This window comes from Lepidochelys kempii, chromosome 2 (assembly GCF_965140265.1).
Source record: "Lepidochelys kempii isolate rLepKem1 chromosome 2, rLepKem1.hap2, whole genome shotgun sequence".
Classification (NCBI taxonomy): Eukaryota; Metazoa; Chordata; order Testudines; family Cheloniidae; genus Lepidochelys; species Lepidochelys kempii.
This window is the reverse complement of record NC_133257.1, coordinates 182,619,061-182,635,230: the sequence shown is the minus strand read 5'-3', so window position 1 is coordinate 182,635,230 and position 16,170 is coordinate 182,619,061. Positions and strand designations below refer to the sequence as shown.

At 41.6% G+C, this 16,170-nt stretch overlaps 1 protein-coding gene across 17 annotated transcripts in view; it reads left to right on the top strand.

Moving 5' to 3' along the window:
* Window positions 1-16,170, top strand: part of BBS9 (Bardet-Biedl syndrome 9) — a 439,570-nt gene that overhangs the window by 80,320 nt on the left and 343,080 nt on the right. For 16 of the 17 annotated variants that reach the window (XM_073332918.1, XM_073332919.1, XM_073332921.1 and 13 more), the window contains 2 exons: window positions 515-594; window positions 5,838-5,891. In XM_073332918.1, coding sequence (XP_073189019.1) covers window positions 515-594; window positions 5,838-5,891 — 134 coding nt within the window. The remainder of the gene's footprint in view (window positions 1-514; window positions 595-5,837; window positions 5,892-16,170) is intronic. The other variant, XM_073332916.1, reaches the window with a different exon arrangement.

The following is a 16,170-nucleotide window of genomic DNA, read 5'->3' as shown; positions in this document are numbered from 1 at the left end:
TCTAAATCCTTTGGCATCTGTGAACCAGGAAATAAAGCAATCTAGTAAAGAGATCCAAGATTAAATAAATAGATACTGGTATGAATCCTAGAAAGCTGGAAGGTTTGCTTGGTGGTATATTCAGACAATCCATGAATGCATTTTTTTTTACAGACTTTTTTCTCTTACCCCAAAATAACAGAATATTTTCCAGTGAACTGTGAGCATTATTATTAGTGAACTTGAACATCCAGCTCTCTGAGCGGTACTGTCAGGGTAGTCTTGTGGACTTCAAACATGTCACCTTTGTAGATCTCTACTTGTTTGGGAAGAAGTGCACTTGGGTTGCCTCTGAAGTCCACATTTTTGCTGATGAGCTTTTTGCTGTAGGTTCTGCTTTGGGAACATTTAATTAAAAAACAAAAGTGCATTTTGTGCAAGGTTTGTGCCATTCACTGTAGAAATTGCTTTTAGGAATATAACTGCACACAATCTGTTAAAGTAAGGTTCATTGTATTTTCTTTTCTTCTTGCAGATATTTTGCCCAAATCTGAAAAAGATTATGATGATTTGAGAATCACGGCAGAAGTTTCACCTAACTTGGATGTAGACTCTGTAAGTAAATTTATAAATAGGAAAGTCTTACAAAACCAGTTTTTCTGCTCTGTTACATCTCTGAAGCAGCCATTTATGTTAGTGGTCTTACGTTATTGCAATTATGAATGAGAAGAGAATTTGACCCGTAGAATGATTTGTATGACTTTAGCTCAGATATTTGGGGAATGCCCAGTAATACAAATACAGACAAGGAAATTACCTTAGGCTCGGGCATTAAAAATAAATTGGTAATATTACAATAATAATAATAATAGTTAGTGATTTAGATATTCCTAGCACTGTACAGATATTCATCCTCACAATCCCCCATATGAGATAGATGGGTAAGTGTTGCTCCTAGTTTACAAATAGGAAAACTGAGAAAGGAATGTGTTAATTGTGGTAGCCAAGTGGTTTCAACTGCTTACTAATATTTGGAAAAATAAACAATGTTGCAAACTATATAAAATGGCAATATTAACCTATTTGCAACTCTTGACAGAATGTTATAAAAACTTGTATTTTGTCCTATGTTAAGAAACTAAATAGATCATAACCAGAGTCACTTTATGACCCACTTGGTTTGTGTTGTACAAAGACTACCAGGAGTAGTTTAATACAGTTGCAGAGAAACCAACAAGGGAGCAGTTTGGCATCTAATTTTACCTTTCATTTGTATCACATGACCAAAACTAAACCTGTAAAGCTAGTGCAGGGACCATAGTCTTGTACTTCAAAATGTGGTTCTACTATGACAAGTGACTACAAAATATAAAAAGATAATGCCCTATTGAATAAATCTGAGTTCTGTATGAATTTAGTCTGGTCAGTAGCTATCACATCTTTTTATTACTGCGATTAGTGCTGCAAGAACAGCACAGCTAGGGGGGAGAGAGAGCTGGATCCTAATCTGGCTTCCACATCATCTACAGAATTAACTAAGCCCTGGTCTACACTGCTGGGGGGAATCGATGTAAGGTACACAACTTCAGCTACAAGAATAGCGTAGCTGAAGTTGATGTACCTAGATCGACTTACCGCGGCGTCTTCATGCTGGTGAGTCGACTGCTGCCGCTCCCCCGTCGACTCCGCTTGCGACTCTTGCAGCGCTGGAGTTCCGGAGTTGATGGGAGAGCACTTGGGACAGATTTATCATGTCTAGACTAGATGCGATAAATCGAACCCCGATATATCGATCGCTTTCCGGCGGCTAGTGTAGACGTACCCTAAATTTCAGTTGCCAAATTCTTTTCTCTATTACACCATGATCTTCAATGAGCTCCGTTGTTCACAGATGTAAATGACGGCAGAATGGGAAGACTGTGAGGCTACACAGATGCAATTTAGGGCAGAATTGGATCTGCAGAATCTTTATTGCTGGTGATAATGCATTAGCTAGAAGGATGCAAATTTTAGTCAGTTTTACTTATAAACTAAGAACATTTGATATGGGGGTTATTGAGAGGAAATAAACATGAAAGCCCCAAATGACCTTTTATATTAATGGCCTACTTTTCACACAGGTTGAGTACCTGCAGCTCCCACTGACTTCAGTGGAAGCCACAGGTTCTCACACTTCCACACACACAAAAAGTCATCAGGCCATGCAAATATGCACTTTCCTGGGTAGGAAACACTAGTCCTACCAGAATAACTCCAAGTCTTCCTCATTTACAGATGGGAATTTGCAGACCCCATGAGAACCTTTATAAAACTCACAAATTAATCAGTAACCTCCATAGACTTAGTCTAAATATCTGTGAAGCAATATGTGGACCTTCTTGTATAACAGACCAATCCAGATCTAGAAGGTGTGGTGAGGGGCTTGGAAATCCACATACGTTCCAAAGTTATTACAAATCTGCCTTTTCAAATCCCAACACTGGAAGAGGAAGCAGGGATATTTCTCCGGTGCCTTCTGTTCCCATGATGCTACCAGCCAGGAAAGGATATCAGGAGTAAGTCTAGATGGGATGCATGTGTAAATGCATGGTTGGGTACATGCTGGTGCTCTTTTAAAAACTAACAGTATGTTACCCTGGCTAGAATATGTTGGCGATGTCACTGTGAACACTTGGCAGCTGACTACTCACCTTAGCTGGAAGATGATGTCCCCTTGGGACTGTGGAGTGTTGGTAGGTGCAATAGCTGAACACCTCCCCTGTGTTGAACATTAGGTACAGCAGGAAAATTATCATGCTGCTGCACAACTAGTAAACTACTAGTTTACCCATCCCCCAGAAGAATAGAGTACCAAATGTGACCTCAGATGACTGCAGGCTTTAAATCTAATTTATATCACACTTGGACATCTATGACAAACTGCTACATCCAGCTGTAGAATAAGATACGTGTCTCCACCCATTTAAGAATAAACCAGATAGGAAACCTGTCCTAGACCACGTTTATAATAGAATGACAGCTGAAGGTATACAACATGACGGCCAACATCTTAGTAATTTTTTTGTTAGTTTGTAGTTAACAAATATGTGAAGTGGTTTTGCTATCAAGTTCTTTTCTGCCATTTCTGTCTTTACAATCTTTTCATGAGAATTCATCAGTCCAGGTGCAAAATCTACTTGCTTCCCTTTTACTGTGATGATGACATTGCAAGAAACTAAAGATATTTTTCTTTTTGTAAGTCGAAAAAGAAAAGTGAATGAATAAATATGATTTGCCCCAGACAAGAGGGCATGTACAATTTTGAAAGGCTGTCTTTGTAATACCAATTTCAATAGCATTTCAAGTTGCTTGTGTTCACTATGCACTGGTTACTTTGGGTTGCATTCTTGTTGTAGGTTTGCTTGAATTGATACTTTTTTATGCTGAATTACAGATGGTAAAACTCATGGATAGGCTTTGAGGAATGGTATTTATGTGAAGAAATAGAATATGTGCATGTGTCAACAAGCCTTTTTGGCTGTAGAGGGATTGATTACGCAGGGTCTGCACTAATGTATATGGATCCTTATTGAATAAAATAGTACTGGTAACTTTTATCTGCATTCCCACAGATATGAATGAGGCATTGAAGAATGTTGCCAAATATAACTATTCACTTATTTTCTATAATTGAGAGAGAGAGAGAGAGAGAGAGGGGAAAACAGATCCACTTTTCAGCTTGGCAAGCATTCCAGTTTCTTTTATACAATCTATCTTATATAGCGTATAAGCCCCTAAAATATAGTTAAAACCACCTCAGATGTATGACATATTAATGTGTGTTAACTTGTGTAACTGACAGAGATCTTATTGTATTTGATGCAAAGATGTCAATACATTGCACTTTGATTAATAGTTTTAATTAAAATAACTGTGTTTCTCTGTCTTAGCCCTTAGAAATTGGATGAAACTGAGCAAAGGAATATTTTAAGATGAGTTTCTGGAATAATTTCCTAGTGGTGAGCTCTGTTACAGTATGTTAGTAGTCTGAAGAGAAACTTAATGATCTGAAGAGAAATAGTAGAAGTCCCATTACATGGATCATTTGAAACTATACTACACAAAGCATTCACAGATACCCTGTAGGGAGTGATCCTGCTTTGGCAGCGAGATTGGCAAGATGGCCTGATGGACTTTTGCCATTCTAACTTCTGTGATGCTACAGTGCAGTTTAACATATACAGAAGTGAATCAGTCATCTTGTACTGTTGTAGTGTTCCAGCCTACTGAAATCTCTTATGTCCAATTTTATTTTTTCCACTAAAATTTAATATATAAACCTCTCAGAACATAGAATCATAGAATATCAGAGTTGGAAGGGACCTCAGGAGGTAATCTAGTCCAACCCCTGCTCAAAGCAGGACCAGTCCCCCCAACTTGTTAATTGTTACATGTACAGTGCTGTGCCAAAACAGCTGTTAACTAGTCATTTCTGGCTATGTATTTCTGCAAAACTGTGTTTACTGGGATTACTTGCTATTTGAAAAATATAAATGGAACTGCATTTTTAATATTTATAATTAGAAGTATAACTGTCATATTCCTTATCAAAATGTTTTAATAGATTATTAATATATGCTAAGCAATGTATGTTCCGTTTCTTTGTCTTAGCAGTTGTCCATAGGAAAGACTTCGTGCAAAAAAGAGGACAGAGATCTGGCAGCTTGGTCTTGTCTAGTTGTGATAATAACCTTGCAGATTTGGGATTCCTTAGGTCAATAGAAAACTGTCATGTTGTTGTACTGATGCACTTAACCTTGTGAATGCAAACTGATCTGCTTCAGCCTTCTCCTGCAAAGAGAGCTGTGATATTGAGCATGGTCTTGGAGGCAGTTGTATGTCTTAGTTTCATGTGAGGAAAAGAGTTTCATGGTGGTTCTCATTGTGGGTCATAAAGAGTGAAAATGCAGTAAGGAACTACATGGGAAGGAAAAAAGGAAACATATCGAAGTCCAGCACCTTTTGGATCCTTACATCCAGAGGAAACCCCATTGATTTTTGAATTCTGCACGTGCACTGTGGACACTGCTAGTGAATCCCAATGCATGGGTTAGGGAAGTAGCAGACAGTGTATCTTGTTTATGCTGGCAGAAAGCATTGTTTTACTTAACCTTTTGCCGTATGAAGGTATAATCTCCTGCAGTATATATTGGTATAATCACCTTTCAGTATGGTTAAGTTTTGTAAGGATTCTTTTGTGTGTGTGTGTGTGCGCACGCACAATATTGCACTGTAGGGTCAAGCTAATTTTTGCTGTGGATATGGTTGTTTATTGAAATAGAAATAAGAAACACCAATAAAAAAGCCTTCTCTCTCTTTTTCTCTCTCAAATTCAGGACATATACAGTATGCTATTTTATTTTGATTATAAGATAGTGTGTGGTGATTATGCATTATGTGCTATGGTGTGGTGTGTATATATACTATATGTAGGCAGATTGGAAGTCGCCTTTCCTTACTGAATAACACAAGGAGTTTCCACAGTTTGAATAAACTCTCAGTGGAAGGAACCATGCCAGACAAAACAGTACCAAATATTCAAATACATATATAAAAATGTATTAGCTTTTTATATACAAAATATTCATGGTCGTTGCTTATCCTTTTTGTGGGCAGTTTTAAACAGGAATTTTGTCTTTTCTAACGAAGGGGCACAGAAATCTATTTTGTGTATTTCAATCTGTCATCAGAGTGATAAGTTCTTTACAGTTAACTCACTATTTAGCTAGTTGGTGGTGGAAGGGTAATACTGCATTCATTGTGTTCACTCATTCATGTGTGATACTGCATTTGCTCTGTTTTCATCTTTTTCTTCACAGCAAGCCATTGACAGTGAGGTGAGAGCAGAGGCAGTTCCTTCTGTCACAGTAAAGGTATTGTGCTTTGCTCAAACTGTAACACTTAAAACAGTAGCAACAAATCTCCGCAAACCTTTCACATTTGTTGTCCCTTTTACTTATGTCATGGAAATGAGAATAGAGCTTGAATGCCATATATATATTATATATTTATATTTACAATTTTATCTCCTTTTTTTGGTGTGGGAAGGGAACTTTTTTCTAACTTCCTGCCAAAATTGTAGCTTGATCAGCAAGTTATATATATATCTTCTGTGTTAATTTGTTTTTAAGGAAAAGTCAGATAAAAGATATGTAAAGACTATGGAGTTGAAAGAAGTAGTTTTGGGAGTTTTTCATAGTGGGTGCCTGACAGCGTACTCAGAGATTTAGATCCTTAACTACATTCTGTTGGAACCCTGTGTGTGTTTGCTCAGAAATTTTTAGAAATATTCACCTTTGCACAGAGAAAACATTTCAGTTCAACAGGTGAATTTTTTTTAGGAAGTTTGAGCAAAATCTCTTCTAATGTCTTTTTAGTTATGAAAGAGTAAAAATAAATGAATTTGTCCTATTTGTAAACTTTTTATTCATGCATTTACTTATAGCTACAGCAAAAATATGAGAGGTTTTAATTTGAAAGAACATGGTCATAGTCCTCAGTGAAGATTAATGTTTGTGCTTAGTTTTGAAGAAAAGATTTGTGTGTGCACGCAATACGTTTCTTCTGAGCATTAAATCAAATTGATGGTAATTTAGCTTCTGAACATGCCACAGTAACTTCTAAGATTTTTAGCAGAACAAAACGAAGGCCTTGCTTTTTTGTATTTCTGCCCATTCTTTCTCTCTCCAGACTGAGAAGCACAGGGACTGATGAGACCAAATCATAGGCTGGATTCTGATATCTTACTCTAAGTAGCACCTTACACCATGAGTAGATGACTTTTGTAGAGTAAGGTACTCTGAGGAAGGGTTAGCAGGATCTGAGTCTACATAAGGGAGATTTTAAACATCTCATTCAAAACACAGGCAATAAAATTTGCAACAAAACTGTCTTAACAGCAAGAGGAGAAAATCATGTATGATGAAAAAAACCACCGTTGCCACAAATTTTATGGTCTCAGTAATTTCTGCTGGAATAATCTGTAACTTCTGAACTTTCACTTAAATAAATTTTCTATTTTCCCCACCTCCTCCTCCATTGGGGGCTTTGCCATTGACTTCAGCATGACCAAGATTTTACCCACAATCATTGCAATGTAAACTGTTAGAAAACTATCTCCAGCCAAGCACCAGTATTAGTGGTAGAACTGGTCCCTCTCCACTTCTAGTCATGTACACTGAAGTGTGCACATCAAAGTCTAATTGGGGCTATTTAAATTCTAACATTGTTAACCACAAGCAATTCCTCTTTTTTTTTAAATAAGCAAACCATCCCACCCCACAAAATTACATGAAAAAAGTTGTTGGTGCAATATTTGTCTCAACTGCAAATAATAAACAGTTGTTGCTGGCAATTGGCGCAGCTAAAATAGCGCTGAATAGTTTGGCTGCTGGTGTAGACAAGGACAAACTATGTTTAGCACCAGTTGCCGTTGCTTACAGCTACAGATAGTAATAGGGAACTTCTGTAATGTAGACAAGCTCTTTGGAACAGCAAAATCAGAAAAAGTGTGGAAGCACAGAAGATAAGGTTCCTAGGTTACCATGTTGCTCATGAGTAATGTTTTCTGTTCTTGTTTCTCTGGCCAAATGTGTAGCCTAACAGGATATTGTTTGTATGCTGTGGATAAGTTTAATATTAACTCTAGACTCTTAACTTCTGCATTTTTGGACTTTTTCTGACATTAACTGTTATAATATTAATGTTGGGTTAGCATAGCTTTTAAAATTTAATTTATGCAGTAGAGAAGCTTGGCTAATACTGGACACATTATGAAAAAAGATAAGCATATATTAAAATAAGGAAATAGCCATACTGATCAAGTCAATCTGTTCTGATTCAGCAAAGCTCTTAAGAATGTGAGTAATCCTGTATTTATTCAGCCAAACATTTCAGGACCTGGAATTTAAGCATGTGCTTAAGTGCTTTGGTGAATAGGGATACAAGACTCATGCTCACGGTAAATTGTATATCTATATATTTTGCTGAATTGGGATCTATATTAATGTGGCACCAAATATGAGAGACTTGAAAAAAGGATAATTCTATAAAACGAGGGATAGATGGCAGTCCTAGGTGAGATAAAAGATGTTTTTCCACCTTTAAAACTGCAGGACTAAAATATTAGATACAGTAATTTAAGGGTAGAAATCCCTCAAGCATTTTTTTTCTGAGCAATAATCAATCTACTCTATATTTTGGGGCGGGAAGCCATGGCCTAGGGCCTTTCCAAAGCCTATTGAAGTCAGCGGAAAACTCCCTCTGACCTGGGCTTTGGATTTGGGCCTTAGTGAACATTTGGATGTTTTATTAGCCTTAGAGAACCACGTCAGGATGGCTGGGTTCCAGTTGAGTTTACGCTGGTGCATAAATGCATCCCTATGTTGGAACTTAGACGAAGACAGCATGCCATCATAGCTAATCAGTAAACTTTTTGGGAAAGGGTAGAGGAGGACTGTTTTGTTACTGGGAGTGCAGATAACTTTTCTTGTTCCTCTTCATCTAATCAGAACATCCATGCACATAATATAACTTAATCTGGAAAAGCCGAACACCGTTGGAAATCAGTACAGATTTACAGATTGTGACGGGACAGGCCAGATGGCTATAGAAAAGTAGTGGGAGATAGATATGTTAGCTCCAGGCTAAACAAATCCCTGGTATCAGGATAAGTTAAACGGCAGCTGCTCCAGGTCAATTAAGACACCTGGGGCCAATTAAGAACTTTCCGGAAGGCTAGGTTGATTGGGACACCTGAAGCCAATCGGGCTGGTTGAAACTAGTTAAAAGCCTCCCAGTTAGTCAGGTGGGGGCGGATGTCAGGAGCTGTGAGAGGAAGTTGTGCTGTTGGAGAGACTGAGCAGTACACACCATATCAAGTACAAGGAAGGAGGCCCTGAGGTAAGGGTGAAGTGGAGCTTGAGGAAGTTGGGGCTGCTGTGGGGAAGTAGCCCAGGGAATTGTACGTCTCAGGTTACTAAAAGGTCAGCTACCACAGCTGATACTATTAGTGTCCCTGGGCTGGATCCCAGAATAGAGGGTGGGCCCAGGTTCCCCCTCTTTTCCCTCCCCCTCCCCCAATTAATCACTGAGACTGGGAGACAAGAGAGACTGTGCAAGGGAGAATAGCTTCTCCTCACCTCCCTCACTGGCTTATGATAAAAGTGGCTCAGTAGACTGTGACCCTTGTCTCTAGAGAGAGAAAGTTATGTGGAGGGTCACAGTGAGCCTCTGAGGCTAGCGAAATCCTCCAGGAAACGCGGGACTCATGGAGACAAGGACAGAGCTTTGTCACAAGATGTATTTATAGACTCTACTTGGTGGGTAGATTTATAAATTTCATTTAAGTTTTATTTGATGCTGTAAATCAATCTATATTACACAAGATGTTGCAATAAAAATTCCCAGGAGTAACTTTAGATCAATTAGAATGTATCAAATTTTCTTACAGGACAATTAATAGTTACTACCAATCATATAAACATACTGATGTCCCTACATCCTACTTTACTGATTTTTAAGTAGAAGCTCTTCATTCAAAATAAATATAGGTGATGGAAAAGCCCTTAATGAATGGAATTTTATGATTTACAAAGTTATCAACTTTGGCTCTTATCGCTGTAAGAGAACATAAAAACTATTCACACATTACATTTGTACATAACAAAACATGTCAGATTAATTCAAACAAGATGACCTCCTGATTGTGTTTGACAAGTTTATGCACAATTTTCAAAATTAAATTTCTCCTTGGGTTCTGTTACAACAATTACCGAACAAGTTTGTGGACATATTTTTTTCTACTAGAGTTCTAAATAAGGATTGTATTTAATTCTTCAAAAAGCCACTGGCCCAGCAGAAAAGACTTGTAAAATAGATGCTTGTAAAAATAGGTAATGGGCAAAATCCTCACCGTTGCCCTTTATGCCACCAAAAAGGCCAAAGAAGCATAAAAAGAGCCCTAAAGGCTTCCGCTGGGAAAAGATTCCCAAGGTGCAGGCTGACAGACTGACAATATCCTGTAGTGTCCTGGACAAATCTTATGGAATTAAGATAAACTTTACTGAATTAAATTAGATCTTACTGAATTAGGGTTCATACCTTTTTGGTCCATTGTATTAAAAATGCTGCTGTTTGTGTTGTTATGGAATTGTATGTCTCTTTTCTAGAAGGAGGGGGATGCTAATGTACTTCCACCATTATCAGCCCTTTGAAGCCACCCCCCTGGAGAGGTGTATATCTACTAGTTCAAACTGGATTCTCCAGGGACCAACAGACACAGAAAGGAGTTTTGGATAAATATCCTAGTTTTAAACTGTCTCAGGGCCTTCTTCCTTATCCAGCAAACGGACAGGACCACTGATGCCCAGAGAGCCCCAATTTTTAACATAGGGTTGGAAGGACTGGACCTTTTGAGGTCCCATGAAACTGGGTTCTTATTCTGAGCTGAAGCTGTGGTAAACTTGCAACCACAGGAATCCCCTTGGGTGGGGATTTGAAGGACTGCTCCTGTCAGAATCTGTTAGGATTGGGGTGAACTTTGGTACGCTTATTAGCATGCATGTAGATGTAAACATCTTTTATTGTTTTTAATATGTTTTCTCTGCAGTCCTTTTTTACCTTAAGAATAAAATAGGCTTGTATAGATGGTGTGGCATTTGTAACAGTTGACAATCATGCTGCTATCAGTCTCTGAAGAGAAAGAAAGCAGGTGTGCTTTGGCTGCTTGGCTCTCTGCTCATAATAAAGCATTGATGGCAGGTAACTGTGCAGGTTGGAAGTACTGTGGTCAGAAGGGAGTGAGATGTGGGTCTTCACACAAGAAAGAAAATGGTTAGGAAGCTGGAAGTCTTAGAGTGGATGCCATTGCTGGACCATTGAGGGGGAATACAGGTGCCATTGCCCTGATCTGTAACACAGGCACCATGGAAAGTGACTGCCTCCAAAAGACCCCTTTGCAATATGTGATGGAGGGGTGACTGGACTTGAGGTGGGCACAGGGCCATCCCTAGCAATTCTGGGGCCCTCCGCGGGATGTGTGTGTGGGGCCCAAGGCCTCCGTGTGGGGGTGGCTTGGAGGGCAGAGGGGGACCACCCCCCAGCACTCACCGGGGGCCTGACTGGGGCTGGGTCACTGCACTTCCTGTTGCCAGTGAGTGCAGGCCCAGCCCTGCTACACTCCTCAGGAGTGGGGGTGGGTCTGGGGCAGAGCAGGGGTGGAAAGAGGCGGGACAGGAAGAGCTGGAGCAGCACGCAGCTGTGCAGGGCATCAGGTGCCCTACGCAGCTGCGTACTTTGCGTATGGGTAAGGACGGCCCTCGGTGGGCAAGACCTCAAATGCAAGGCAACATCATATAGTGCTTCAGGGATTCTTGTCAGAGTTTCAGCCCATTGGATAGCCCTCAGAGGTTGCTATAATTTAGACAGAGCTGTCTAAATTTACGCCAGTGCCCTCTCCAGCCCCCGTAGCTGCCCAGGATCAGGAAAGCGCAAAGGTAGTTTAAAATATCTTAGGTTTCAGAGTAACAGCCGTGTTAGTCTGTATTTGCAAAAAGAAAAGGAGTACTTGTGGCACCTTAGAGACTAACAAATTTATTTGAGCATAAGCTTTCGTGAGCTACAGCTCACTTCATCGGATGGATACTGTGGAAAGTGTAGAAGATCTTTTTATACACACAAAGCATGAAAAAATACCTCCTCCCACCCCACTCTCCTGCTGGTAATAGCTTATCTAAAATATCTTAGTCCCCATTCCTCTCCTGTGGGGTTGTGAATTCTGGCTGTACCTTAGCAGCACAGGAGAGGATCTCAACCAAAACATGAAGAAGAGCTCTGTATAGCTTGGATGCTTGTCTCTGTCACCAACAGAAGTTGATCAACTGAAAGATATTACCTCACCCACCTTGTTCTAGTCCTGGTCTACGCTACGAGTTTGGGTCGGATTTAGCAGTGTTAGATCAGTTTAGCCCTGCACCCGTCCACACTACGAAGCCATTTTTTCTGACTTTAAGGGTTCTTAAAACTGGTTTCTGTACTCCTCCCCAACGAGTGGATTAGCGCTGAAATCGACCTCGCTGGGTCGAATTTGGGGTAGTGTGAATGCAATTCAATGGTATCTGCCTCCGGGAGCTATCCCAGAGTGCTCCATTGTGACTGCTCTGGACAGCACTCTCAACTCAGATGCGCTGGCCAGGTAGACAGGAAAAGCCCCGCAAACTTTTGAATTTCATTTCCTGTTTGGCCAGCATGGTGAGCTGATCAGCACAAGTGACCATGCAGAGCTCTTCAGCAGAGGTGACCATGCAGTACCACAATCGCAAAAGAGCTCCAGCATGGACCGAATGGGAGGTACTGGATCTGATTGCTGTATGGGGAGATGAATCTGTGCTATCTGAACTCTGTTCGAAAAGACGAAATGCCAAAAGAGTTGAAAAAATTTCCAAGGGCACGAAGGACAGAGGCTATAACAGGGACCCGCAGCAGTGCTGTGTGAAACTTAAGGAGCTCAGGCAAGCTTACCAAAAAAACAGAGAGGCAAACGGCCGCTCCAGGTCAGAGCCCCAGACATGCTGCTTCTATGATGAGCTGCATGCCATTCTAGGGGGTGCCCCTACAACTACCCCAGCCCTGTACGTGGACTCCATCAATGGACTTGCATGCAATAGGGATGCGGATTTTGGGGACGAGGAAGATGAGGAGGAGGTTGAAGCACAGCAAGCAAGCCTAGAAACTGTTTTTCCTGACAGCCAGGAACTGTTTCTCACCCTGAATCTAGTACCCTCCAAACCCACCAGAAGGCGGAGAAGGGACCTCTGGTGAGTGTACCTTTGTAAATATAATACACGGTTTAAAAGCAAGCGTGTTGAATGATTGATTTGCCCTGAAGACTTGGGATGCATTCGCAGCCAGTACAGCTACTGAAAACGTCTGTTAACGTGTCTGGGGATGGAGCAGAAATCCTCCAGGGACATCTCCATAAAGTTCTTCTGGATGTACTCCTGAAGCCTTTGCAAGAGGTTTCTGGGGAGGGCAGCCTTATTCCGTCCTCCGTGGTAGGACACTTTACGTGCTGCTGGCCTGCTGTGGTAGTCTGGAATCATTGCATAGCAAAGCATGGCAGCATATGGTCCTGGTGTTTACTGGCATTCAAGCAACATCCATTCTTTATCTCTCTGTGTTATCCTCAGGAGAGTGATATCATTCATGGTCATCTGGTTGAAATAGGGAAATTTTTATTAAGGGGACATTCAGAGGTGGCCGTTCTTGCTGGGCTGTTTGCCTGTGGCTGAACAGAAATCACCCCCACTGTTAGTCATGTGGTGTGCGGAGGGGTAAAGTGATCATCCCAGAGAATTGGGTGTCTGTGTGTGTGTGTGTGTGTGGGGGGGGGGGAGTTAGTTGGGTTTGTGCTGCGCGTTAACCCGAAAACCGCAGCCCCTCCCTTTAAATGGCCAACCCATTTTAAAGGGCCAACCCTACGGGTGCTTGGTATGTGAAATGAGGGTGGTCTGTATTTTCTGGTCTGGAAAGTAAGTCTCTTGCTGCAGCAGTTCCCACAGACCAGAGTTCCTAAAGAAGTGTGTCATGTACCTTTCGTGGCCATCCCATGTTTATGTTGGTGAAACGTCCCTTGTGATCCACCAGTGCTTGCAGCACTATTGAAAAGTACCCCTTTCGGTTTATGTACTGGCTGCCTTGGTGGTCTGGTCCCAAGATAGGGATATGCGTTCTGTCTATCGCCCCACCACAGTTAGGGAATCCCATTGCACATTTCCCAGAGTCACTACCCTTAATAGCAGCAGCTCAGTGATTGTGCTGGCTACTTGCATCACAGCAGCCCCACAGTATATCTGCCCACTCCAAATTGATTCCCAACTGACCGATAGCTGTCTGGCGTTGCAAGCTTCCAGAGGGCTATCACCACTCGCTTGTGAACTGTGAGGGCTGCTCTCATCTTGATATTCTGGTGCTTCAGGGCAGGGGAAAGCAAGTCACAAAGTTCCATGAAAGTGCCCTTACGCATATGAAAGTAAGATCCACAACACTATGCGGTCCCACCAGTCTGTGCTGGTTTCCCAGGCCCAGAATCGGCGTTCCACGGCATGAGCCTGCCCCACTGCCACCAGGATGGCCAAATTGCCGGGGCCCATACTTTGAGAGAAGACTGTGTCCATGTCCTCATCACTCTCCTCACCGCGCTGCTGTCGCTTCCTCACCTGCTTTTGCTGGTTCTGGTTCTGCATATACCGCATGATAATGCGTGTGGTGTTTAGCGTGGTCACAACTGCTGCGGTGATCTGAGCGGACTCCATGCTTGCTGTGGTATGGCGTGAGCAGGAGAGCAGAGTGGCAGCGGAAGCAGCGGGTGGATGACAATGCTGACAGCAATATGGTGCCTCCACGGAAAAAGGCACAAAACGATTGTTGCCTGTTGCTTTCACGGAGGGAGGGAGGGGTAGGCTGGCAGCAGACTGTGCTGCTGGCTGGGAGAGCTATCCCTCTGCCAATATTCCAGGCAGGACTCTATTAGACAAAACTTAAAGAAGAGCATGACCTGAGTCACTCCCATTTATGTGCAGGTGCCCCTGACAGACTTTACCGAGGTCCGCCAGGAGCACCCATGTCCGCCCAGATGCCCCCGGCAGACCTCACCGAGATCTGCCAGGAGCACCCATGTCTGCCCAGGTGCCCCCACTGCCAGAGCACCCAGGAGACGACAAAGACAGCTACCAGATGTACTGCACTGTCTGCTGCCACAAGGCAATGAGCTGCTGCTGTGTAGCAATGCAGTCCCACATTTGACAGCACTCAGGAGACATATGGTGACGGTGAGCTGAGTGGGCTCCATATTTGCCATAGTATGGCGTCTCCACGGGTAACCCATGAAAAAAGGCACAGAAGGATCGTCTGCCGTTGCTCTCATGGAGGAAGGGAGGGAACGGGGGCCTGACGATATGTACCCAGAACCACCCGCGACAATGTTTTTTGCCCCGTCAGGCATTGGGATCTCAACCCAGAATTCCAGTGGGCAGCGGAGACTGCGGGAACTGTGGGATAGCTACCCACAGTGCAATGCTCCGGAAATCGACGCTAGCCTCGGTACTGTGGACGCACTCCGCCAACTTAATGGTCTTAATGGTTTTAAGTGGGGACACACACAACTGACTGAATAAAATCACTTTCTAAAAATTCGACTTCTATAAATTCGACCTAATTTCGTAGTGTAGATATACCCTTAGGAAAAGTAAAGTATTTGCAAAGATATTTCTGTTTTATAAACATGGTATTCACATATAACTTACCACTGAATTTTAGGTGTCACTATTTTCTCTAACTTTCGCAATGTAAATAGATATACTCAGGCTCAGAAAACTAATTAAACTAACACCAGCAAAGACATTAACTCAGCCCTTTCCAGCTCTGTTCGTTTCATTGAGGTTTACATTTCAAAGCATGGAGCAAACTTTGCCTTTTTATGAACATTGCAAACATTACTAAGCATGGACAATCTACACACAAAACTTGCACCTTTTTCATCAAAATAGTTTTAAAGATTGTTTTAGCTAAACCATTGCAAATCTCTCCACGGGGACTTTTATGTCAGTTTATAAGAAGGTTATATCTGTTTAACTTAGTTTTGTGCCATTTTTGTGTATAGATATATTTAACTGGAGTTGAAGCACATTTTAAAAACATTGGGCTAAATTCAGATCTAAGTCAACGACTGCAACTTAAAGTTGTACCTATTTCCTGAGCTTAGCTCATTACCTTCATCTTTATCCTCTTCCTGGCTAATTTTCCCGTTATTCCAGGACAGTTAAAATGAGCTTGACGCTCAAACTAGCAGCTGAGACAGCTCCTGCTCACACTAGCTTCTTGCAGCTGCTGTCTTGAGTGCTCTTGGTGGAGATCCCTTCATTCTGGAATTTGCTTCCAGCACTAGTCGGGTAGAGCCTGAATCTGGAGACCTTTAGGACACTGTGAAAAATTCATTTGTTTTTGAAGAGCTTGTTTAAGGAGATGGTCTGTTTTTTGCGGGAAATGTCCTTATTTTTCTGGGAAAAAGGCAAAAAAAATATGTTTTTATATATGCTAACTATGATAAGATGTATTTTATACATCTAAAAATCTGAATAAATACAAGTTTTTATT